Source organism: Narcine bancroftii, chromosome 5 (genome assembly GCF_036971445.1).
Source record: "Narcine bancroftii isolate sNarBan1 chromosome 5, sNarBan1.hap1, whole genome shotgun sequence".
Taxonomy (NCBI): Eukaryota; Metazoa; Chordata; class Chondrichthyes; order Torpediniformes; family Narcinidae; genus Narcine; species Narcine bancroftii.
In genome coordinates this window covers 50,126,841-50,154,309 of record NC_091473.1, presented here as the reverse complement: position 1 = coordinate 50,154,309, position 27,469 = coordinate 50,126,841, and the positions used below count along the sequence as shown (strand labels likewise).

General features: G+C 43.9%; 1 protein-coding gene across 5 annotated transcripts in view; it reads right to left on the bottom strand.

Annotated features, from left to right (window-relative positions):
• The window catches only part of mgll (monoglyceride lipase), a 71,610-nt gene extending 44,658 nt beyond the window's left edge, over positions 1 to 26,952 (bottom strand). For 4 of the 5 annotated variants that reach the window (XM_069937385.1, XM_069937390.1, XM_069937387.1 and 1 more), the window contains exons 1-2: positions 26,340 to 26,658; positions 8,808 to 8,914 (exon numbers count right to left, since the gene is read on the bottom strand). In XM_069937385.1, coding sequence (XP_069793486.1) covers positions 8,808 to 8,914; positions 26,340 to 26,494 — 262 coding nt within the window. In that variant the 5' untranslated portion in view covers positions 26,495 to 26,658. Of the gene's footprint in view, positions 1 to 8,807; positions 8,915 to 26,339; positions 26,659 to 26,716 lie in introns of those variants that run through there. The other variant, XM_069937386.1, reaches the window with a different exon arrangement.
• Between the last annotated feature and the right edge of the window lie 517 nt (positions 26,953 to 27,469).

Sequence of the window (27,469 nt, the reverse complement as noted above, 5' to 3'; positions counted from 1 at the left end):
TGCCACAGGATACCCAGCATCAGACCAGGTTATAGATTGCCCTAGAGTTGTTCAGCACGGAGTCAGACCCTTCGGCCCAATTTGCCCATGCCAACCAGGTTGCCAACCTGAACTAGAGTCATATTCCATTAAATATTTCTGAGCCATGACCTGTCCATATTTCCTAAAAATGTAATAAAGTACCCACCTCTTCCATTTCCTCCATCCTGTGTGTGTAAAATGTGCCCCTCAGATCCCCTTTAAATCATTCCCATTACAAATTCCATTATGTTTCATCTGAACAAAATTCCTGATATAGTTAACTCATAAAATAAACCTAATGCTGGGTCATGACTTTCATAACTTCTATCGGCATGGACAAGCTGCGCCAAAGGGCCAACTTCCATGCTGTAGAACTTATAACTCTGGTCATTGAAAAGTTTGATTAGAGTGGACATGGGGAAGATATTTCCAGCAGTAGAGAGTCTAGGACCAGAGCACACAGCCTTAGAATAACAGGATGTCTCTTTGGAACAGAGTTCAGGAGAAATTTCTTCAGCCAGAGGGTTGTGAATCTGTGAAATTCATTGCCACAGATGGCTGAGGAGGCAAAGCCATTAGGTATATTTAAAGTGGAGGTGATAAGTACTTGATTAGTAAAGGCATCAATGCTTAAGGGGAGAAGGCAGGAAAATGGGATTGAGAGGAAAAATACATCAGCCATGATTTGAATGGCAGGCAGACTCGATGGGCAAATGACCATATTCTGCTCCTACTTTATTATGGTCTGTGGTTTGAGATATTGACAAGAAAAATAAATGTTAAGGACAGATGGAATTGATTGGATGGATCTTCCACAGGTGCAGCACAGCTCTGATGAGCCAAATGGCCTCCTGGCTCATTATGGGTGGCAGGAAAAACAGTAGAATGTAGGAGCAGGAGTTGTCCACCAGACCTCTCATTCTGCCCCACTGTTTAGTATGATCCTGGCTGATCTGTGCTGATCTCAACCCCTTCTCTGTGCCAGTACCCCATAACTCTCAACTCATCGGAGGATCTTGCACCAATGTGAATTTTTTTTTTAATAACTGCACCGCTGTTCCTTTTGAACAGCATCTGTTATAAAGGATCATTTTGTTTAGACCCTGTGTTCTGAACCGTTATTATTCTGGAAACGAGGTTCTGTGAAACTTGTGTGCAAGTTGGTCGGTGGAAGGAGATTCCCACTTCAGCAAGGGAAGAGCACAGCTGCCAAAAATGCGCACAATCAAAGCAGAACCCCTTTTGTTAAACTTACAATGAATGGCCAAAGGACAGATTAAACTCGGAACAGAATCCTTTTACTTCGTACAAAATCTGCCTTCAACCAAAAGCATTAAAAGCCGCTCATTAAACCAAAACTCACAGATCACATGAACAATTGTTGCCCATTCCAAACAAGCAAGAAGGCCAGGGAGAAGTGAAGAGAATTTCAAAAAGGGAATTAGGTATGTATTTGAGAAAGAAAAGTAGGCAAGGTTGCAGCAAGAGGGAATGTGACTAATTGGTTGGCTCTGTTAAAGAACTTGTTGGACACAATGGTCTGAATGGGCTTTCTACTATGCTCTATATTTAATTCTACTTGCTATGAAACTTCCTTCAGCATCATACCCGTCCAAATACCTACACTGTTCCACCTCTACCCCTCTGAGCAGCTAACTATCCTTTTATATTTTTTTTTCTCTTGGCCCTTTGTACTAATTGCCCCTCCCCCTCCATCAACCATCTCCCTCCATCGACTATCCGTTTTCCGCTAATTCAGAAAGGCACCCAACATATGAAATTACTCGCTCCGCCCAGCCACGCTCTCTTCCACCTCTTCCCTTCAGGAAGAGGATTCCGGGATGTGCGATGGCGCACCACCCGATTCTTTCGCACTGTAATCACGCTCCTGAACAAATCTCACACCTGTTCATAATGTTGTTTTCCCTCTGTTCTAACTAATCTCTCTCTATAACTGTGCACTCTCTGTTGTGTTTTATTGACTAGCTGGACTGCACGCAAAACAAATTTTCTTGCTGTGACTCAAACTTGAACTTGACTTGTTTTTATTTATTCATTGTTAGCGTGTGTGGCTGCAACAAACAACAAGTTTGTTGCATCTGCACATTGTACATATGTATATGGCAACAATCTCTCATTGTTATTTCCTTGAAGTTCATCATTAATAACCATACCTTCAAGTTTCCTGACATCAAGGCTCTAGAATTCCCTCCCTAAACCTCTCCACCACTCCTGTTTCCTCTGAGAATTTCTTTGAAATCTGATTACTCCAGCAATTAGTCATCTCCGCTGAAGCTTAATGCTCCCTTAAAGGCAATTTTTAAAAAATAGTTAGGTTCTCGTCCTTCGGCTGCAGACCACAATCTGGCATGGTTGTATGTGATAACCACTCTGTTAAAGTGTTAATTCAGTGCAACCTAAGTTTCAAATCTCCTGGCACCATTCATAAAAGACCAGTTGTATTCATTTGGTGACTCAGCCAAGTTTCCTCCCTCAAATAACACCCTAAAAATAAACACTCATCCCATTCCTGGCTCTGGCATCTTGAAAGTAGGGGAAAGGTGCATTCCATGTTCATCACAGTCAAATTCTTCCAGTCTGTTGGAAATTATCTTGAATCAAACTGCATGTACTTAACTTCCCACGTGATCCATAACGTACTATTCAAGAAGCCATGCATAGATGTAAAGGGGATCTATTGAAACACAGATAAAGGACTTTAGATGCAAGGAAGAACTGGGAAAGCTGAGATTGTTTTTATTGGTGAAGGTTGAGATGAAATTTGCTTGAGGTACCTCACAGCGAGCAGAAACTCATTTTACTACCAAGAGGACACAGATTTAAGACCAGTGACAAAGTATCAGAGGGAACACTTTTGTTTTGAATGCGCTGCTTGTACAGTTGATGGCAATGGACTCGATTGTAATGCACAAACAGAACTAGATCCTGGATCTTCAACACCTCCTCATTAGTCAGGAAGATGAAGTAATGTCTGCACTTTCAAAGAAGGTTGAGGAGAGTAAGGCTCCCAGCCCCACTCTTGACAACAATTTACAGGAGTGCAATTGAGAGTGTTCTGTCTGGTTGCCATATAGCATCAGACCATAACTCAAAACAGAGGATTATAAAGTGGCCTCTCTTTCCTCCACTGAGTGCTTTTGCTTAAATGGAGCTCAAAGAATTATTGAGGACCCTTTACATCCATCATACAGTATCATTGACCGACTAACATCAAGAAGGAGGTTCAAGAGCATCAAAATCAGGACTGTCCGATTGATAAACAGTATCCTGTAACCGAGTAAATAATTACAAAATATTTATATATATTTATTTTATATTATATCTTCATGTGATTATTACATGGCATGCATTGTGTGTGTATATGTGTGCACACCATGGAATGAAGAAACAATCAGATGATAATTTTTTTAAATTTAGATATACAGCACTGTTACAGGCCATTTTGACCCACAAGTCCGTGCTGCTCAAATTTACACCCCATTAACCTACACCCACAGTACAGCTTTGAATCATGGGAGGCAACCAGAGCCCCCAGAGAAAACCCATGCAGACGAGGGGAGAACGCACAAACTCCTTACAGACAGTCTGGGACTTGAACCCCAGTCTCTAAAGGCGAGCATGCAGGTACAGCAGGCGGTTAAAAAGGCAAATGGTATGTTGGCCTTCATATCAAGAGGGTTTGAGTATAGGAACAAGGATACCTTACTGCAGCTGTACAGGGCCTTGGTGAGACCCCACCTGGAGTATTGTGTGCAGTTTTGGTCACCTTATCTAAGGAAGGATGTTCTTGCAATGGAGGGAGTGCAGAGACGATTCACCAGGCTGATACCTGGAATGGCAGGAATGACTTATGAGGAAAGATTGCGCAAATTGGGATTGTACTCGCTGGAGTTTAAAGATTGAGAGGGGATCTCATAGAAACATATAAAATTCTGGCAGGATTGGACAGAATGGATGCAGATGGGATGTTTCCAATGATGGGAAAATCCAGAACCCGGGGCCATGGTTTGAGGATAATAGGCAAACCATTTAGGACCGAGATGAGGAGGAATTTCTTGACCCAGAGGCTGGTGAATCTGTGGAATTCATTGCACAGAGGGCAGTAGAGGCAGGTTCATTAAATATATTTAAGAGGGAATTAGATATATTTCTTCAGTATAAGGGTATTAAAGGTTACGGAGAGAAGGCGGGGACGGGGTACTGAACTTTAAGATCAGCCATGATCTCGTTGAATGGCGGAGCAGGCTCGAAGGGTCAAATGACCTACACCTGCTCCTATCTTCTATGTTTCTATGTTTCTATGTTTCAATTGCTGACGCTGTAAAGACGGTGCACTAACCACTATGAAAAATGTGCTACCCTATTTCTTACAGACAGCACGGGACTCAAACCTTGGTCCAGACCTGATTGCTGGCGCTGTAAAGACGTTGTGCTAACCTCTACGCCAACTTGAACTTGAAGAGAATATATACAGAGTGATGGAGAAATGGAAATTTAATGAGTGGGGTGAATTGCACCTGTTCCACCTTCATCCTTCCGGGCCTGTTCACACTCAAAGGCATCTTACAACTGGTGGGACATTTCCCAGCTGATTCATGAGGTCATTGTTCACCTGAGGATCTTCTCCCCCTTTCTTGGGTGTTTTACACCATCCCCTCCAACCAACCAATGAAAATTAGAATAGTGATGTCAGTCTACAATTCAAGGGTGTAAATCTTGCTTGACTAAAAATCATAAAGCATAGGAGAAATTCAGCTGATCCGTCAGGGTCTCAAAAATAGAACTTGGAACATGTCTGCACAGAATCTAAGTTAAACTGAAACTCCGCTTCCTGAGCACCATCCAATTCCCTCCATTTTCACTTGTCTACTGTATACAGAAATCTCTCAAACATGACTATTGTATCTGCTTCCACTACTACCACTGGCACCTCATTCCAACCACTCCCCACTCTCTGTGCAAAAAACTTACTCCACACATCTCCTTTAACCACCCACCATCCCCCCCCCCTCACTTTAAATATGTGTCTTCTGATATGTGACATTTTTTTACCCTGGGTAAAAGATTCTAACCATCTTCCTTATCAATCATAGTATCATACTTAGATAGTAGGTGCAGAAGGAGGCCATTCAGCCCTTCCAGTCCTCTCCACCATTCAATACGATCATGGTTGATCATACAATTTCATCCCCTGTTCCTGCTTTTCCTCCATAACCTTGGATCCCTTTAGCCTTTAGGACCACACCCAACTCCCTTTTGAATATATTGAACAAATTGGCTCCAACAACTTTCTGTGGCAGGGAGTTCCATATGTTCACTACTCTCTGAGTGAAGATAAGTCTCTCATAATTTTATAAACTTCTATCAGGTTACCCTCAGCCTCCAAAGGCTGTGGAAAGAGGAACAGTTTGCCTGCTAAGATTTCCCAGCATTTTCCATTTTTTGTTTCTATTATCATGTTGACTCAATTTTTCTTATACAACAAGCACGTCTACCCTGCAAAACCAAGCCCACTGGTCAAGTGCTCAAGTCTTCAACAGTATTGATGAGCCACTTGATTTAATATCATCTCCAATGACAACTCACGACACTGACTCTAGGAACTTAATATCCAGGAAACTGCCCTCATTAAGCTTTTTTGATTCATCCTTTCACAGACATTTACTTTGCTCTACACATCCTTCCTCGACCTTCTACGGAATGCCAACTTGCACCTCTTTCTTCCCCAGTTCTGACAAAGGATCGTGGAGCTGAAGCATTGGCTATTTCTCTTTCTCCAGATGCCGCATAACCTACTGAGGTTTTTTTTCAGCTGTTTCTGTCTTTATTTCTGATTTCCAGCATCTGTATTTTCTTTTGCTTGACCCAACCTTCCTGATATTTATTTTGAAGAGATCACAGAGAGATTGGACAATGTTAATGCAAAGGATTATTTCCTTAGAATTGCCTGCTCCATTCCCATGATGATGTCTGTCCCCAGTTTGTGCATTGCCAAACTTAGACCATCTGTAAAATAGAGGAACAACACCTCATATTCCGCCTGGGCTCCCTCCAACCAGATGACATTAACATTCGCGTCTTCAGTCTCTGCCAGCACCCAACTCTAGCTGTCTCTCCCTATTCTTCTGCCTCCTTTCCTTCAGTTCTTCATTCACGGTTAAATCCCACCCCCCAATTAATTCTCAGTTTTCTTTCCTGCTCTCCTGTCCACATCCATTTTATGGCCTCTTGCCTGTTAGTCTGTGCTCCTCTTGCTGCCCTCCCCCCCCCCCCGCCCCACCCATTTTTTATTCTGGCGCCTGCTGGCTTTTTTGCACATACGGTGATGAAGGGCTCAGGTTAAATCTTTACCTCCTGTGGATGGATGCACAGGGACCTGCTGAGTTTCTCAGTGGCAGGTGAAGAAGGTGAGAAAATTCACTTGGGGCACAAGCAATGAAATAGGTTGCAAGTTATTTTCACGAGAGAGAGCAAAGGGTTGCTATTCAAAATGCAAAGAGGTGGGTGGTAGTTTTCTGCAAGGATCTGCCCTGGAATTCTGAGATCTACATTTATATTAACCATCTACACTTTGGAACTACAAATTTCTCCTTTCATCGTTTCTCATATTGTGAACAATATCAAATCAAATGGTTCATCAATACTGCAGAGGACTGGAAATAAAGACAATTTTATTGTCACATACATTGTACAATAGACAAATGCACCAAAATTCTTACTGCAGCTGAATGTGTACTTTGTAAAAAAAACTACAATAGGATACATTAATTAAATTAAAAGGAGATAAATACAATATATATGAGTTTACCACAAATAAAATATGAAAAGTGGTGTTACAATAGTGTAACTAGTACTCTTTAATGGTGTTGGAGTAGTTCACCATTAGTGTAGTGACAGGACATCCCACAGTATGGAGTAACGATTGGCAAGGGATGTTGCGCATTGAGAGATGTCAGCTGGTCCAGAGACACAAGAGACTGCGGATGCATGGTGACAGCGAAACAATAAATGCAGGACAGGAATCCAGAGCAAAACAGTCTGCCGGAAGAACTCAGTGGCTCAAGATGACCGAAGCCTTGGATTGAGACCTTGCATCAGAGGATAAGGTGGAAGGTGGAAGGTAGCCAGTGAGAGGGAGGGGGTCAGGAGATATTTTAGGAATAATTGGGAGGTCCTTTATTAAATTCAAGGCATGACTCTGCAGTTAGAGGAACAAAGGGGTCTCAGGGGAACAAACACACGAAAATTAATTTATTGGTCATGACTTTCATTCAGTTTTTCTAAATGACATATTTTACCTATTTTGCTCTTTATTTTTCCTTCTTTCTGTTTCCTGACTGAGTCAGAATCAAAACCATCTCCTGTCCAACTCAATACCACCCATCATCCCAAAACTGCAGCCCTCCACAATCAGCCTTCCCCACCTTCTTACCACCCACCCACAATTCCCACTCTATCTCTTTCCTTCAGCAGCTGTCTCCACCTTCCCCACCCCCCTCCAGCTCTAGTTGTCCATCATCCTTCTCTGCTCCTTGGTCCACCTACTGATCCCTTACCTCCACTCCTTAATACTGTCCCATCTTCCTTCTCCTTTCTAAGTTCTGAGGTTCTATTTGAAAAGTCAAGTATCCATTTCCCTCCGTGGATATGGCCTGCTCTGCTAAGTGCCTCTAGCAGTTTATTTTTATGCTGGATTCCAGTATCTGCAGTCTTTTGTGTCTCCACAATAAGCACCACCCCCCTTCGTGTAGGGTTTTAAAACCTTATTTCCTACACTTGTCCTTATCCCCCACTTCTAACTTCCTCCATGCCTTTGTGACTTAATTTCCCTCTCACTTTCTCCCATCCTACAAACCTCTGAACCTATGTGATCCTCCATTTCTGTGCCCTTTCCAATCCCTTCCACATTGGTGGGCAGGTCTTCATGTCCTTGTGCTACGTCATTTCCTCTTTGAACCTCTCCACCTCTCTCTGTTCCTTCAAGACACTCCACTGAACATTCACTAATCTTTCACCAAAATGTAAAGTCTTTGAGCTGAAATGCTAACCCTACACATATACTGACTGTCTGACACACCAATCGTTTCAAGTGTTTTCTGTCTTTATCTCAAAATTATGATGTCTGCGGTTTGAGGAGGTGGGGACTTCCAGAAGTTCTGTGACAATTAATGCAATTAACTTTTGGGGAGTTCAGAGCTCCCCCACTTCACTTCCAATCCTTTGATAAATGTTGAGCTCCTCATGGAGTGCAGTACAGAAGAGTTAAAAGGCTGCAATGGGGAAGATGCCAGCTGAACCTGTACAAGTCCATTAGTTTCAATAGAGAGGAATGGTTGCGAGGAAGAAAGTCACATGACTGACATCAAAATTATTTAAATGTTTCCAATTATTAAAATGTTTTAAGCATGTGTAGCTTTTAACTGATTGATTTTTTTTTTGCAAATTTTTTTTGCTGCCTTATAGATAGTTTGAAAGCTGGCAAACCTTTAAGGTTGTGGCATAGCTGGGGCTGTTCAATTTTTATCAGCCATAATGGTGGCCAGAGGATGGTCTGTCCGATTATTCTGAAAACCCTGGCATGAAGTCCAGGGTGTTTTTGGACAGCAAGACCTTTCTGTACCAGTTAAAGGTTGCCTCACAGCTCAGCTGATGAATAATTTGAGCTCAATATATTTGACTAATTCTCTTGTGTATGACCACTCCTGTTGGCTTTGGGAGATGAAGAATCTCCTAACAGCAGTTAATAGCCAGAAGATGGCACTCACCATGATCATGTGAGAACACAAACAAGGACTGGTTAACGAGCATTGTGGCCACATTCATGTAGGACCCACTGTGTTCTCCTGCACCATGTATTATCATCACCAGGGCTCTGGAAGAACAAGGTGAAAACAACTCACCAGTGGAATGGCAAGCATAATTTTCACTGTCAGCAAACCCCACCACACCCTCTGATTCAATCCTGATTTGACCTCTGTCACCAGACCTGCAACTGAAACCTCACCTGAAAATGTGTTTATGTTTATTTCTCACTAAATGACCAGTGCAGTGAAGAGTTCCTCTGTGAACAGACCAGTAGGTTATCTCTAACATTCATACAGCCATGTAAAAAGCATAATTCAAGATTTCAACCAAAAGGAATTAGCACCAAGCAGCCCACTCATCAAGATACTTTTATTGTAATTTAATAAAACAAAAAAAGTAACATAATGCAAAATTTACTTTAATCTACTGAAAGGCAGACAAAGATTTGCCTTCAGCAGAAATTTCTTGGTGCCACTTACAGCCAGAGAAAGAGAAGCAAAAGAGAATCATTGAGCGATTTGCCTTCAGCCACACTGCCCTCAGTCCAAACTATCACCAACCCGAGCTCCAGATCCAAACCTCTGACACAATCAGGAAGCCCTCAGTGCCCTCAGCACACCCTCATCCCCGGTTTGGATACCTGGTACCCTTTCAGCCATGTGAGCCATTCTCCAGCAGTCCACAGCCTGGTGCAAGCCCCTTGTCCACAGTTGCCAGCAGCCCACAGGGATTCCTCACTTCAAGTCACCCACAGCCCTGTGTGATCTTCAGCTGCGGAGCACCTCACCGATCTGCCGCTGTGGTCACTATCCCATAGGTTCATTTCTCCTGCTTCTCCTTCTCAAACAGGGGGTGGCATCCTTGTTTACTGGTGCCCTGCACTAGTCCTCTGCTTACCTAGTGCCTGCAACCCACTGGGGCTGTTGTCAAACACAGGTGCTGCCCCCTTGAGCCCAGACCATTGGCTCCTTTAACAGGCCATTTGAAGCCTGTATGGAGCAATAGCAGTTAGACTGAGCATTTGGACCCTGAGGGGGAGCGTTGTGTCCTCGCTCTCTGCTCTCCTCAAGTCTGCACCAACAGCAGCGCTGCCATTTTTTTTCAGGCTTCACGTTGACTGAATTACATTAGTTCCAGGTCTGAGTTCGTTAATTTAGGTACCACCCTTAACATAATACTACTACTAGACTTCCCCCACCCCCACGAAGATATGCCTGCATTACTGACACAGCACATTTTTTGCTTTATAATACGTAAAAGGGATCAGGCCTGAAATGCTGGTTACTCCAGCACTTCCTATAGATGCAACATTTCTCCAGCATTTTAGTGTATTGCACTGCAATGACAGCGTCAACAGCACATTTTAGTGTATTGCACTGCAATGACAGCGTCAACAGCACATTTTTTTCTCCTCCTTTTATATTCATTATCTTTTTTTACTTATCCTTAGGTTGTTGTCAGTGTGAAGCTGCAACGAGTAAGATTTTATTGCATCTGCACTTTGTACATATGTATAGGTTAAAAAAAACTTTTTATCAAGTTTCTGGTTTCCAAGCCTTCTGTGTACCTACCATGAGAAAAAGTAGACCCCCAGGTACCCCTTTAAATCTCTCCCCTATTTGTTTAGGAAACAGGTTTGCCTGAAAAATAGATCCTTGCCTTTGAGAATATCTAAGTGGTTCAAGGGTACCCCATCCAAAGCTCCTCACACAGAGAATCTGAAAGAGCTCCCATAGATAGATTGAGGACAAAAGAGGGCCTGGATCCTCCACTTCTTTATACACCCGTGTCCAACTGGTCCTTTATCCCAACACTAACTAACTCAGAGGAAGACAATTCAGCCAATTAATTCCATACTGTCTATGTATAAGGGATCAGACATTTTGGACAGAGATGAGGAGAAAATTTTCACTCAACATAGTTGTGAAATTTGGAGTTCCTTACCACAGAAAGCTGTTCAGGCCAGAACATTAGATACATTCAAGAGGAAATTGGATCTGGCCCTCATGGCAAAAGGGTTGAAGGGGTATGGAGAGCAAGATTGAGGTTGCATGATCAGCCATGATCGCACTGAAGGCTGGAGCAGACTCAAAGGGCTGAATGGCCTTCCCCTGCACCTATTTTCTATGATTCTTTGAAATTAGTCCAATCCCTTCCCTTTCCACCAAGCTCCGTGGCTTTGGTGTGTATAATGATAATGAGTTTACTGTCGTACATGTTAGACAATGTACACATGCACCAAAATTCTTTCTTGGTGCATCTGAGCAAGTACTTGGGGGAGAAAAAAAAACTGCAAAACAAACTAAAAATGGCTGCATAATTAATGAAATAAAGAGACAAGAAATACACAGAAAATAGATAGATAACAAGTTTTCACAGTTATCGTGGTGCAAAAAAAGTGACTGAGCAATATTGAGGTCTTTTGTGGTGTCTGAGCAGTCCTGATTCATGTAACCAGGGTAGGTTCAAGAGCCTGATGGCTGTTGGCAAGAACCTATTCTTAAAATTAGAGGTGCTGGTCTTCTGTCTTCTTCTGGCTGTCCATCCCATAGGATGATGATGGTTCCTTTCAGTCAGTTTGTGGAGTTTGATAGGACACCCCACTCCTCAGAAAGAAGCAGCGTGTGCATGAATGGATTTTAGGTGAGTAGGAGGTTGCACAGGTCCAGACCCACCCTCTCGACATCCCCTCCCAGATTCAGCAGCATGGCGAGGTCCAAGGCAGCTGGGGGAATTGCAGTGAATGGCCAGATTAAACTTCAATGCAAGGGATGCCCTTTCCACACTTCACGGCACGTGTTTGCTAGACGGCCGTTTATCCTATGAGAGGGATCATCTGCCCTTGTTTTTCATTCTGCAGGGTGTCTAGCCTCCCTCTGCACCAGGCAAGCCTGGTGGGGGAGCCAGTTTAGTTGCCAACCACCTGACCATGTGACAGGTAGTACTGGGTTACATGGTACTAGTGGCACTCAGACAAGTGAGCTGACCTGAGCTTCTGTACCTTCTGTTTGAAAGTAGCAGTGAGAAGAGTTATGATCAAGGTGGTGGGGGGTGGGGGGGATGGGGGGTGGGGTCCCTTATGATGTTGGCTACCATCTTGAGGCAGCACCTCACATATATGCATTCAATGGCCGGGCGGTTGGAGCCTGTGATGGATCTGGCTTTGTTTGTTACCTTCTGTATTCCTAAGCAGTCAAATTCCTAAACCAGGCCATGATCCGACCACCCAACCACTTTCCACAGTGCACCTGAAGAAGTTGGATGGAGCATTCAATGGCATGCCAGATCTCCTCATGGCTGCCTCAATGCACTGGCTCCAGAAGAGGTCTTCAGTGATATGGACTTTAAGGAACTCCAATATCTTTTTAGAAATTATAATCAATCTACTTCCATCACTCTTTCAGGCAATGAATTTCACAACCTTCTGGGCCAACTGAGATTGGCATGACATAGGTGACATTAGTTCCTCTGGCATGAATGCCTTCAGCCTGAAACGTTCACCTCATCTCTCCTCCCATTGACACTGCCTGGTCTGCTCAATATTTCCAGCAATGCACATTTATTATTTCCTTTTTTAGTTAAGGCAGGTAGTGTGAGAGCAGTGAGATTATGCTGGGACTGTGTGCAACAGTTGCTGTGAACCCTAGCTTGTGTGCAGTATACCGTGTTAAGTTCTGTTCTCCTCACTATAGGAAGGTTGTGGATGCTTTAGAGGGTGCAAAGATTTACCAGAATGTTGCCTGGAGTGAAGAATGTGTCTTCTGAAGCTTTCCTCTGCCCCATTAAGCCTGCTCTGCCATGGACTCCACTCCACTTTTCCACCTCTTCGCTGTTATCCTTATTTCCCAGAAATCTGGGTCTTAAATATATTGAATGAGGCAGCCTCTATACTGCTTCCTTGGGCAGAGACTTCCAGATTCACTACTCTCTGAGAAAAGCAGTTCCTTCTCATCTGCATCCTAAATCTAATCCCCTGAATCTTGAGCCTATAACCTCTAGTTCTAGTCTTACCTGCCAGTGGAAACAACCTCCCAGCTTCTATCTTAGCAATTTGTTTCATTCTGTTATATGTTTATAAGATTTTGCTCATCCTTCTAAACACCAGTGAGTACAATCCCAAGTGAATCAATCTCTCCTCCTAAGATAACCTCCCCCACCCCCCACTCATTGTCAGAATCAACCTGATGAAGCTCCTCTTCACCACCTCCAAATCCAGTACATCCTTTCTCAAGTAAGGAGACCATACTGCATGTAGTCATCTGGGTGTGGCTCATCAGTTTCCTGTACAATTGCAGCAAAATCTCACTGCTCTTAAATTCATTACATCTGGGAATGAAGGACAATGTTCCATTTGCCTTCTTGATTTCCTGCTCCACCCGCAAACTAACTTTTTTGTGATTCACGTACAAGCACTCCCAGAAATCTGCACAACAGCACATTGCAATTTTTCATCATTTAAATAATTGTCAAGTCTACTATTTTCCTTTCCAAAGTGGTGTGAACTTACATTTACTGAAGATTTATAAAAGTTGGTAAGCTACATTACAGCTGCATAACATTTTGAATGATCCACATTCAGAGGGTCGTGTGCAGTTCTGCATGCGGCATTATAGGAAGGATGTGGAAGCTTTGGAGAGGGTGCAGAAGAGGTTCACCAGGATATTGTCCGGATTAGCTATAAGGAAAGGTTGGACCAACTTGGGTTGTTTCTCTGAAGCATCAGAGGCTGCAATGCGACCAGAAAGATGATGGAAGGCGTTGATAGGGTAGACAGTCTGAGTCTTTTCCCCAGGGTGAAAGTCTTGAATACCAGGAGGCATAGCTTTAAGGTTAGACCATGAAAGTTTAAAGGAGATGTGCAAAACAAGTTTCTCCACACATGAATAAGCAAGGATTCAAGCAGGTACATCACGGTCAGTATAGGGATGGTAGGGCGAAGGGTCTACTCTTGTGCTGCGTTCAGGGGCATGACACTGTGAGGCAGGGTTTTCGCAGCTGTGCCACCACTGGACTGCCCTCACACCTCTATTCTCAACCCCTCCAACACCTGCGTTTCCTCAAGGCAGCTACAGAAGTAAGAAGTTACTGAGCAACATGAGGTGGGGCTGAGCAGCGGGTTCCATAAATTGTCTCCTGCTTCATTGGGTAAAGTGGGAGAAAATCCGTTAGAGCTCACCGTTGCTGTTCAGGCAAACAGCCTCATCCTGAAACAACAGGCCGTCTTCTTCAGTCAAGACTCCTGAGGCAGAGAAGTGGGTGATATATACCATGTGCAGGCCAAGGTGCAACTTAAGCTGGCATCGTGGTCAGCAGAGGCATCGTGGGCCAAAGGGCCTACTCCTAAGCTATGATGTCCTATGTTACGATCCCATGGGAGCCAAATCTCAATAAGGAGTTGATTGTTTCAGTGGAGAAGGGGAGAGGGAGGAAAGGAGGCCCAAATATGGCAAAGAACTGGCTGACAGCCAGGCTGCTGAAACTGGCTGACATCCAAACTGTTAAGACTCCTGTTTATAGCTGATTATTAAACAACTGAGGAGAAGTAATGCTACAAGCTCCACATTGAACAACATCAGGATTTCCATTTTAATCTTTCTTTCCTAATATCAAGTTCCTTCATGTAAAATAAGCACTTTTTTTCATGTCTATTTACTGTGCAATGTAGGAAGCTTTTGTGCAATGATGATGTTGAATAAGTGCAGATCTTGACTGAGATTTTTACACCCCCTGTCATGCCCAATATTCAATCTGACTGCAACACGACCCCAGTACACTCACCTCAGTCACAGTCCTTTCTCTGCCCTCCCCTTGGGCAGAAGTTTGAAAAAGCGCACCACCAGATTCAAACAAATGCACAAAAGTGCTGGAAAAGCTCAGCAGGTCACACAGGAGGCAAAGATATATAACTAATGTTTCAGGCCTAACTCTCGTGTACTTACTACAATCACAGCGACTGCAGATGTTCTTGTTTCACTCCACCAGATTCCAGAAGAAATTCTTCCCCACTGTTATCAGACTCTTGAATGGACCACTTGTAAGTACATTTTCACAAAAGGCCTATTGTTAACTGTACCCTTCTATAGGATGCTATATCTTGCACTTTTATTTATTGAACTATTGGTGGACTAAAATAATGGGTATCTTGGAATTCTCTACCCATGGAAGTAGTGGAGGCTATCTCATTTAATATACTTAAAAAAATAGTTAAGTAGATTTTTTTTCATCCTCGGGAATTAAGGTTATGATGAAAAGGCAGGTAAGTGGAGCCGAGTTCTTCGCTAGATCAGCCATGATCTTTTTAAATAATGGAGGAGGCTCAATGGGCCAAATGGTCAACTATAATATTTATATTCTATATAAATACCTCATATATTCAAATGTTGACCTGACTGGATAGCACACAAAACAAGGCTTTTCACTGTATCACAATATATACGACAATAAACAATTCAATTCAACATCCACTAATGTGTCAGCCTAGTTTATGTACTTGGGTCTGTAGCACACACAGCTCAGTACATTCTACACACAGGTGCAGCATAAAGCTTCCTTGGAAGCTGTGCCACACACATTTTAGCAAAGTGGAAAAGAAAGAAAGGATATTTATGTTTGCTGTTGTAAGAAATGGTAAAACATCAGTGACAAGTCATTGAAACCCCACTCTATTTTGAGAGATGTAGGGGAAGTGGAAAAGTGCAGAGAGGGAAAGAAAAAAAACAAATGGTGCCTCTAAAGATTAAAGTGCAAGGCGAGAGAGAGAGGGAGGGAGGGAGAGAGAGAAAAGGTTAGTTTCTTTTTTTAATAGAGTAGGTTAGGTGGGGTTTTTAAAATATATATTTGTAATATTTTTTATGTCTTTTCTGTCTTCATTCAGTGCAGTGGAGGGGGGACCGAGTTTATACTCTTTGGTCTTGATATATATGCATAAGTGATATTGTATTTTCATTTTTGTTCCCTTTTCTTCATTGTATTGTATTTATTATAAAAACCAATAAATAAAATTAAAGAGAGAGGGAGAGGGGATGAGAGAGAGAGAGAGAGAGAGAGAGAGAGAGAGAGAGAGAGAGAGAGAGAGAGAGAGAGAGAGAGAGAGAGAGAGAGAGAGAGAGAGAGCTTTTTCACTGATGCCAGTTCATTACTTCCTCATTCTCTCTAGACCAATCCTTCACTATTTGATGGTTTACTATTTCTCCTTCCATAAAAACTGACATTTATTTTCTCTGCCATTTCCTTATTCCTGAAATATTTTCCCTCATCTCACGCTGTAAGGGAACTATTTTAACTTTTGTAATCTTTTCTTTTTACATAACCATGGAAACTTTAACAGTTTATGTGTCCCACGAGATTTCCTTTCATTCTCCACTCTCCTTTCCCATGAAAATGTCTTGTCTTTCTTTGCTGAATCTAAAGTTTACTTTATCCTTGGCCTTTCTGATCACATTTATAGCCCTTCTACTTCAATCAAATGCTATCCATAACTTCTCCTATTGGCTATGACTTTCCTTATTGGGTTTTTGTGCCTCAGAGATTTACATAAACTATCTACCAATTTTTAAATGTCAGCCATGCATATTTATTGTTAATAAATCTGTCACATTTCATGCTTCCATAGTTTGCTTTGTTTATAGTTAAGACCATGGTTTCAGGTTAAACTACATCAGTATAAATCTTTCTCTGAAATGCTCTCATGTCATGATGACTACTCTGCTCTGAATACTTCTTTGTTACAAGTTTGCCGATTTAACCTTTTGCTCTAATTGTGTAGTTCTAGCCTGTTTCCTGATTAAACAATAGGAGCGTGGGTCAGCCTGTTTCCGTGGGTAGAAATGGTCAGTCCGTGCTTTGGGTCAGAACCCTTCATCGAGACTCAACTTTCCTGATTAGTCTGCCCACATCCTAATTTAGAAAACCATCTTGCATACACTTCATGAACTCTATACCCTCTGTCCAATCCTATGATTCTGTACTTCATATGGACAAATGAAATGTGTACAAGGGCAAAGGGGTCAGCGTGGAGGGGCAAAGGGCCCATTTCTGGGCTGTGGCATTCCACAACTCCAGGACAATTAGTACCAACTTGATTTGTTCAGTTTAAATGTAAATTAAAGTCTCCTAGAATTATTATGTCACCTTGTTGCATCTTTATGTCACATTACCACTATGGTTTGACCAAATATATACAACTCCGAACAATGTTTTCTGTCCCTTGTCCCAGTACAATACACAAAAGTGATGGAGGAACTCTGCAGGTCACACAGCATCCACGAAAGTCAACATTTCGAGCCTGAGCCTGTTTTCAGATATGCCGAAAGTCAGGCAAAAGCCTGAGCAGGAAGGTGGGGGTGGGAAGGAGGAACGCAGGCTAGCAGGTGAGAGATAGAGATAGGTGGGAGGAGTGCTCAAGACTGCAAGAAACTGCAGAGAGTGTTGAACGCAGCTCAGATCATCACACAAGCCAGCCTCTCCTCCATCGACTCTGTCTATACCTTCAGCTGTCTCAGGGGAGCTACCAACATATTAAAGGACCCATTCCACCCAGGACACACTCACATCTCTCCCCTCCCATCAGTAAGAAGATATATGATCTTGAAAACATGAACCTCCAGATTCAAGGACATTTCTATCCTGCAGCTATCAGGCTCTCCTGAATGGCTCTCTCAATGGCAAAAGTTGATGTCTTTATAACTCCACTTTTCTCTATTCTCTGCAGTATGTTTTTGTACTTTCTCCATCCCCTGCACAATTTGACTCCTGTAACACTACTCCCTACACTTATTTATTTGTCGATTTACACATTATTATTACATTACCTTCTGTATGAATTGCCTGGATAGCATGCAAAACAAAGCTTCTTACTGTACGTTGGCACATGTGACAAATAAATAATTCAATATTAGGGAGGGTTGCTGGCCTTAAATGTTTCAGTGGGACTGTTTCTCACTGAACACAGTCACAGAGTTTTACACCACAGAAAGCACATCTTATCCATGCTAACCAATTTGTCGACCCAAGCTAGTCCCATTTGCCTGCACTTGGTCCATACCTCACAAAGCCTTTCCTGCCCACTTGTGGAGTCTGAATAGTCTGAATTACAGGAACCTGCATCACCCAAAATCCACTGTCTTTTAATACTAGTCTTCAAATACTACTGTCAGCATTACGTCAAGTATCTGAACATTGGTTTTATGATCAGTATTGACCTTTTGCCTAATAATTTTTTTAAAAGTTTTACAGCAGGGAAACAATCCCTTGGTCCCAACTCATCCATGCTGACCAAGTTGTCTACCCAAATCTCCCTGTGTTCAGCCTATATTGGTACAGTTGTCGACAGCACAGTTAGTGTAGTGGTTTGTACAACACTATTGCAGTGCCAGCAACCCAGGTTCGAATCTTGTGCTGGTTCTCCCAGTAACCTTCATGGGTTTTCCCCTAGTGCTCTGATTTCCTTCTACCCTGCAAAATGTATGGGGTTGTAGGTTAATTGGACAGTACGGGTTTCGATAGCCAGAATCAGCTTATACCCCATGTGATAAATTTTAAAAATTAAATTTCCCTCGAAATCTTTCCTATCTATATACATGCCTAAATATCTTTTAAACTTTATACTTAGGTCTCTTCCAGCTGCTCATTCCACACACCTACCAACCTCTGGATAAAAAGGTTACTCCTCAGGTCCCTTTTAAATCTCTCCCCCACCCCCTCCCACCCCCCCCCACCACTCCTATGCCCTTCAGTTTTAGACTCTGGAAGGAAAATGAGGCTGTTCTCCTTATCTATGCCCTTCATGGTTTTATAAACCTGAATTAGGTTCCCACCACCCTCCTCCTATGCTCTTGGTAGAAAAGACTGTCTCTCAGCCTCTCTCTATAGTTTAAGCCCCAGTCCTGAGACCACTGACCCAAATGGAATCTTTCACCTAATGATTCCACTGTGCTCACCATTGCCAATTTTATCTGGAGGCATTGGCCTTTTTCTAGCTCACCCCTCCTATGTTCCACTTCTACCTCAAGGGCAATTGGGACTGAGGTACAAGCTCTGGCTGTGTTATCCTTGCCCACCCTCATACCACAGACACTGACTTACAGTGGTTTAGTTCAGCTCCCTGATGCCCCTTCAGCTCACTATGCATCCTAGATTTAGCCAGTTCATCAAATAAGGATGTTGGCCTGCAATGCAGCCTGAGAAGGCTTCAGGAGCCCCAAGGCCACTATATGGCCTACAGCTGGTCTTCTTCCTTACATCCTTAAGTATGTTATACCTGTATTAAGGATAAAATATTACACGACAGTCAGCATTGCAAGCTTTCAATGTGCTTGATTATTTACTTAAAGTGCTCTGACACCACAAAAGGACTGCAAAAAAGTACTGGAAAAACTAAGCAGATCCTGAAAACAGTTTTTCCAGGAGTTTTATGTTTTAACTACAATCACAGCATCTGCAGACTTTCTTATTTCACTCCTGTCTGCACAATCACATCACTTTTTAGCATGTGGATTACTATGAATATTTATTACCGATCTCTTATGTATTTATTGTCTCGACATTTAATTCAATTAGTTTATCATTATAGTTTTATAAATAAGGATTCTGGTGTACATGTACATTTTACAATAAACTCATTATCATTATTAAACAGAGGAGGTTACATCCCTCCTTGGTCTGCCTGGTGGAGGCAGAGGGATGGATTTTCTGCAATCTTCCCTTGAACACAGGTCGTAATTGGTGCTGTGGGCTTAAAGGAGGAACTACTTAATGAGCCATACTTTTCTCTCTGCATCTGTTATCTCACATAATGTCAAAAATTCCAAGGCACTTTTTCTTCTGAGATATATAAAAAAACAGTCCTTTTCCTGTGTACTGAAATCTTTCAGCTGGAATCACTAAAAAAATCCTTCATCGATTGTTGTCACCTGTTTCTGCATTTTGATTGCACTTCAAGTGGTGTCTTCACTGTTTAAAAGAACCCAATAAACTCTACAGACTGTTGTTCACAGAGGTGGTTCTTTTCCATTGAGAGACTATCGGTCAAACCATACTGGTTTTGTTCTGTGGATGATCTCTGCATTGTTTTTTGATGGACCACATCTACATCTGGTGCAGACCCACAGAGAGTGGGGGAACGGAGACACAGCGCTCCCCCGTGGGGTCCAACTGCCCAGTCCAATTGCTGAGGGCTCCATACAGGCTCTAAACAACCTGTTAAAGGAGCCGGCAGTAGCCTTATTTAAAGTCCCCCGACCTCAGGGTCTGGACCTAAGATGGCAGTCTCTATGATTGGCTGCAACCAATAGAAGTTTCAGACTCTGGAGAAGTACCACTGCCCCCCGATTTAAGGAGAAGCAGATGAGCCACCACCTCCACACCCCAGTTTGAGAAGGATAAGCAGATGAGATGACCCGCACAGGATGGTGACCATGGCAGTGGACCAGTGAGGGCCTCTGTGGGTGAGGAACACATAGGCACAGCTGTTTGCGGCTTGAGAGTTTATTTTAAAATCCATGACCATGGGGTCTGCCCCAAGATGATAGCACCTGTGATTGGCAGCGGCCACCAGAAGTTGCAAATTCCAGCAGGACTGGTGCAGGACACCAGAAAATGGGGAGGCCATCCCCCCTCCCCAGTTTGAGAGGGAGAAGCAAAGGAGATGATCCATGGCACAGTGACCATGGCGATGGATCAATGAGGACCTCTGAGACTGAAGAGAACACAGGCTGTTGGTGACTCGAGGTGAAGGCTGCGGCTCCTGGAAATTGCAGTCAAATGACTCAAACCAGCCTTCGGACTGCTGGAGACTGGCTGAATGTGAACCAGGTATTGGAACTGGGATTCGAGAGGGCACTGGAGGCTTCCTGTTCATGTCAAAGGAGTATGCATCTGGAGCTCAGGTTGCTGATGGTTTGGACTGATGGCTGTGTGGCTGCAGGGGTTGTGGGAGCACTGGAAGTTAAGCCATGGACATTCAGTGACTCTGGGGAGGCTCTCTTTTCCTCCTCTTTCTCTGGCTGTAAGAGGCACTGGGCAATTTTTGCTGATAGTGAATCTTTGTCTGCCTTATAGTAAACTAAAGGAATTTTTGGATAATATCACTTTTTCTGATTTATTATGACAATCAAATAATTTGAATCTTAAAGGCAATTTCATGTAACATTACACTTTTTATTACACGACATTAGAGGAGTCTTGAATCTTGGATCTTGGTCTGACCATTAATGCCAAACATTTTAATTTGATTTAGGGATGCAGTACCATAACAGGCCCTTCCAGTCCATGAGCCCACACTGCCCAAATATACGCATGTGCCAATTAACCTTCTAACCCAATCCATCTTCTTGGGGGAGAACCCAAAGTAAACCTATGCAGACAATGGAGAACGTACAAGCTCCTTATAGATAGTGCTGGATTTCAACTGCATTGCAGAAGCCGCACTGTAGGACTCTTAAAAATATGCTTTGGGATATCCTGAGGTGACAAGGTATGCTTTAAAGTGGAAGTTCTTTCCATTTTTTATTGTCCATAGCCTAACCACAGAGCTATGATTAAGCCAAGCTCTAGTTTACACAACTCCAGTTTCAAATTCAAGTTTATTGTTATGTGTACGGAGGTTCAATGAGAAAGTTCAGTTTGTGAGCAGTCCAGCTAGTCAACCCGTACGTTGTACAGCAATGAAAACAAAGTACAGACCACAGAGTTATAGAGAGAGATCAGTTAAAACAAAGGCAACACATTATTTTACAAGTTTGAGGTTCATTCAGAAATCTGATAACAGCAGGAAAGTGCTGCAGTAGAACATGATTTCACACACGTGAATCTTCTTCGTGAAGGGAGAATGAAATAAAGTGTGTGGCCAGGGTGGGATGAATCCTCTAATATGACAGCTGTTTTTTCAAAGCAGTGGCAAGTATAAATGGTCAATAAGGCGGGGGGGGGGGGGGGGAGTGCAGGAGTGAAATTAATACAATGCTCCATGAAAAAGCAAATATAATAAATATGAAAGGATAAAAAGATGGTGAGTTGGAATTCATGAAGGGGAGGTGTGTCTTATGGTCTGAGCTGCCTTCACAACTCTGCAATTTTCTATGGCCTTGGGCAGAGTAGTTCCCAGAGCAGGTCAGGCTAACCTTTAGATTAGAACTTGCATTCAGGACCATTGCTGCACATCACAGGTGGATTGCCATAATCTATTTTCACTGCCCAACAACAATCCACCAGAACACATCCCCTGGGATTTACACCAGACCTCTCAAGGAGCTGAATGCTCCTGAGGATGGAGTTTTAAGATGCTTGAGGCTTTTGTTTGCTCTCCAAAGAGAGTCATTGAGTTAGAGACTCATTGGAACTCAAAGCTTTTCTTTGTCCAGCTTTGCCTAAAGGACATTTGATGCATTTGGTCCACCTACTCCCACATACTTTTGTGAGGCAGCTCCACTCTTAACAGTGAAGGACTGTTTAAAGCCATCATTCCCAGAAGCAGAAGTATTGGGCTCTATAGAATCTCAAAATGAAAATCGACAAAAGCTACTCCAAACATTGCAACAAGAGAAGGGCATGACAGGCATGGCCCATGGTTGAGTGAGAGGCACTGAAGATTGAGGGTTCAAGTCCCACTTCAGGGGACAAGAGTAAGTGCTTTATTGTCATTGCGAAAGAAAACACAACAAAATTTTTAAAAACACAACCCATGGGCTGATGCATTGGCAGTAACCTGGGCAGGCAGTTAAATCTGATCACCTTGCATGTTCTTCATGATTGTTGGTGTGCTGTGCCTCTTCAATCTTCACATACTTCTCCACTAAGGGAATGATTAAGCTGAAAACAAACTGCAGGAGGGTCTCAGCGGGTCAGTGGAAAGCCATGGGAGGGAAATGGAGAGTCGATGTTTCAGGATCAAGAAAGGAGAGGGAAGACACTATTAAAGGAGAGATGGCACAAGATCAGCAGGCGAGAGACAGCCCACAGAGGGATGAATGGATAGGGGAGTGGGAGGGTGGAGTTGAGAGAAAGGCAGGAGAGTGGTGGAAGGAAAACAAAGGGCAAATGGAGGAGGTGGGGAGGGTTGGGTGAAGAGAGACAGCTGCCAAAGGGAAGTGATTGCTGGAACTATATATGGAAGGGATGGTGTCTAATGGGAATGGTAGGTGAGGGGTTGGGTATATGGATAGTGGGCAGGTGAAGGTGTGGAAGGGGAAAGCATCAACTGTCGATCTCCTTCCTTGGATGTTCTTCTAATACTTTGCTTCTTGCTCTGAATTCCAGTGTCTCCAGTCGCTTGTGCCTCCATCTCACTGCCAGCTGAAGTGTTCTCTCTCTTGTGGTAGGGTCCTCTCAGATGAACATCAAAAACTCCCATGGCACCATTTCAGAGAGGGAGGGCATAAATGTTTTGACCAAAATCATGAAAGGAAATAGTCTGGACACTGTTACATTGCTGTGTAAACTAGCTCTGAATTTCCAACTCTCCAGCAGCGACTACACTTCAAGGCCAGGATATAATTGCCAGTAATTCACATGGGACAGGATATTCTTCATACAGAAGCAAGTCCATGCATCTTTATTTGTTATTTATCCTCTTGTTGGGCCCTATGGCCACTCAATTCAATAATGTCCAAGCTTTAATCTTCTATTCATTGAATAGAATCTCCCTACAATGACGCAGGTTTTTCACAGCTCCAGGAACCCAGGTTCGATCCTGATTTCTAGCACTCTGTGGAACCTGTACATTCACTCTATGACCACATGTTTCCTCCCAAAGGAGCATAGGGTAACTGGTCACTGTAAATTGTCCGTTGTGTAGGTGGGTGATGGGAGAATTAGGGAAGAATGAAATGGAGGATTGTTGTGAAAGAAAAGAGAAACACCAGAATTGTGGATGCTGGGATCTTGAGTGAACAAATAGAATCTGAAGGGACACTGTGGGTTAGGCAGTGTCCCTAGAAAGAAATAGTCAGTCAACATTTTGGATAAGGATTCTTTATTAAGATTCGAGAGTCCTGACTCGAAATGTCGACTCACCACTTCGCTCCATGTATACTGCCTGACCGGTTGAGTCACTCTTGGTTCATGTAAAAGAATGCCTGATTACCAGCAAAGACAAGGTGGCCAAATGACATGTTTCAGTACTGTTTAACTCCTGATGCTCTAGGGGACCACCATGTCAGTACATTGGCACATTCTACGTTCATATGGACATAAAGATCAAGGGAAGTTCATTCTGCCTATCCTTTTCCCTGCTGGCTTGTTGAAAGATTTCACTAATTATTCTTACTAAATCAAATTTCCCACTGGACCTGGAAAATTTAAAGCAAATTTACATTTTGAAAGCTTATGTTCACTCTGTTTTAGTCACCCTTTCAAGTAATACACTGTAGATCAGAACAAATTACTGAGTGAAATAATTATCATATCTCCCCGGTTCTTTCAACAATTATCTTCAATCTGTGCTCCTGTTATCTACCCGGAGAAGCAGATTCTGAACACTTCAGATCAATACACAACTACAGTAATTGGGTTTCAAAACAAACAGTTTGAAGCAACAGTACTAACACCAAGCCATGGTGCAGATGGGCTACTGAACAAAGGTTTGGTAGTAACCATGTTACCAGAGAGGTGAGTTTTATGGCACATCCTTAAATGAGAAGAAAGTGTGATTGAGATGGAGATGTTTAGGGAGGTGTTCAGAGCACAGGCATCAGAAGGCAGGGTGAACAAATGAGATGGAAAGGATAAAAGATTGGAGGCAAAGGCTTGCCGAATTGGAGGGGATATATGAGAATTTCAAAATTGTCTAGGGGATGGTAAAGGTGCTACACCACCGTGTACAAGTGGGTTAACAGGGCAATTGACCCAGTTATGTACCTGGGAATCTTGCAGTGTGAAAAGGTCGGACCAGACAGAACCAGTCAAAATTGACCGGGCTCTGAGACCTGAGTGGGGCGGGGTGGGTTCTCTCGGAACCCAGCCAAGTTCACCTGCCAGTCCCTTTCTAGTGGTGTGAAAGCACAAATGGTTTACCAGGTAAGCTTTGTGACGTCAGCGCCTGCATGAGAGCATCACAAAGGCATCAAAAATATGCTTCTTGTTTCTCCAGCGTTTGCAATATACCATTGACAACTATGTTTAAGCTAGTTTCCTGCTTTGTAATTGAGGCACAGAGTAGCAAGGCCAGCATCTGTAAATCCATCCTGTTCACCATTACAACTGTGCGATTCAACTTCAGTGGGACTTCCCGAGAGTGTCACTTGTCACATCATCGCAGAGGGCGGGACCCTCCTTAAAATTCCCAATTTCCAATTTCCCAGGTAAGGCCGCGGTGTGAAAGGCCAGGAGGTGCTGCCTTCCTAGGTCCTAGGAGTGTCCCTATATTTGGCGGTGTGAAAAGGCCTAATGCAAACCAATCTTTGCTAGGATAGTCCACTTCCTCCATGGATGCTGTCTGATCTGATATGTTCCTCCCCTTCATCCAACCATCTGCCTTCCCTTCTTTTTTCTTGTCTGCCTCCACCCATCACTCTCCTGCTCCCCCACCAGGCTCCAGCATCCTACACTCCCTCCTCAGTCCTCTTATCACCTACTGGCTCTCTCTTTAACATTGCCCGCCTTCCCTCTCCTGAAGCAGGGATTTGACCAGAGGCGTTTCTCTCCGCGGATGCTGGCCTGACCTCACAGTTCTTCCAGCAGTCTGTTTTACACGTTGCAGGAAACACCCTGGTCCAGATGGTAGATGCGACTGAAGGAAGAATCAATATAGCGCTCAAGGAATCACACTCACACAGACCTGTCTGTCCCCCAACCTCATTGTCAGGGTGAGGCCAAACGTCAACCCAAGGAACAAGCACATCATGTTCCTTCAGGACAGCCTGAAACCTAATGGCATTAGCATTGATTTTTTCCAATTTTAGGTAATCCCCACCCCGTCTGGTTTCACTGGTTCATTTGTTGTTTTGACCTCCATCTGTGCTTGCTTCTCTAACTTTTCCACCCCCACACTTTCTCTTGGCCCCTCCCCAGCTTCTTTCCCCCTTCCCACTTCAGTCTCGCTGCAGGGCAGGCTGGCCGTTTCTACCTGAGCTGCAGTGTTCCTTCCCCCCACCCCGCTGACCCGTGTGTGGTCGCTCTCGCTCCAGTTGGACTGAGCGGCGGTGTCTACAGAATCCTTTCGCCCTCAGTGTCTCGCCGCCTGCAATTCAACCAGCCCTGTTTCATTCTTGCCTCTTTCGAGCGGACATGAGGGTTCCGACTGACATTCTCCTTCAACGGGGAAAGATCGCCTCGGGAAATTCCTGATTCAGTATCGATTTTAAAGTCAAAGCCGGGAATAGCTCAGCAGCGAGTTATTCGAGGGAGTTGGTTGGACAAGGAGCATCTCTGGTGCAGGGAGACCTGCAAAAGCCAGTGTCCAAGCGCTCAAGTCCCCGGGTTGTTGTTTTAAAAAAAAAGAATGGCAAAGGGTCAGCGACACCTGCAAAAGAAGCGCCTTGAAGCCGGGTCAAGCTCACCTGGGTGGGGTTTCGGGTTCCCAGTACCGGCAGAAGACGTAGTTGCCATCCTCGTTGACAAAGTGTTGCAGATTTCTGTACAACGCGCCCTGAGGGGTCAGGCGGTCCTGCGCTTTCTCCAGCATGTTATCGCCGCAGCAGCTCATCGTCCACATGTCAGGGGGAGAGAAGGACAGAAAGAGAATGATTCAAAGTTCCACGCGTCTAACTGTGAGGGACAATGAGTTCTCCGGCCACGGGGACTCTGAGGGGAGTTGCAGCCCGGCCGGTGGGAACACCTTCTCACCCTCTGGAAGGCGTTTGAAAGGGGAATGGAATGGTGGGGGGGGGGGGGGGGACTAACCGAAATGGAGCGCAAAACAATGAGGACTCGTTACCTCCTTCATCGGAGTGTCTCCCCGCTGAGCCCTCGATGCTCGCTCCACATTACGCCCTGCAATCTTGTTCAAGGGGTTTTTTTTTAAACACTTCCTTCTCTCCAAACTGCGGAAATCACATCGACTGCCTCTGGCGGTGTCCTGATGTCCTCTGCTTTGCTCATTTGGTGTTTGCTTTCAGTGGCAGACCCGGGCGCCAGAGGAGAAGCTCTTTGTTGCACGGACGCCAGTAATTTTTTCCCTTTAACCATGAATAATAAACACACATTGAACCTTGTTCCCGAGAGCTACTGGCGTGTGTGAGAGGGTGTGTGTGTGTTTTTGGGGGGGGGGGGGCGCTGGGGATGCGATGCTAGTCTGATCCCCACATCGAACAGGGAGGAATAGATCTGAACTGTCAAGACCGCTAGAAACACTCAGCGGGCCGGGCAGCTTCTACCGAGAGGAGATGGTGTCCTTTCGTCAGAAGCTATATTTCCTGAAAGAATAAACCAGATTGTGGGTTTGAGCCTTGTCGTATGTGGGACACAGGAGTAGGCCATTCAGCCCATCAGCCTTCCCCACCATTCAATAAACCCTCCAGGTTTCAGCTCCTCTTCCCTCATCCCTCAGCCACCCTCATCCCTCAGCCACCCTCATCCCTCAACCACCCTCATCCCTCAACCACCCTCATTCCTCAGCCACCCTCATCCCTCAGCCACCCTCATCCCTCGGCCACCTCATCCCTCGGCCACCTCATCCCTCGGCCACCCT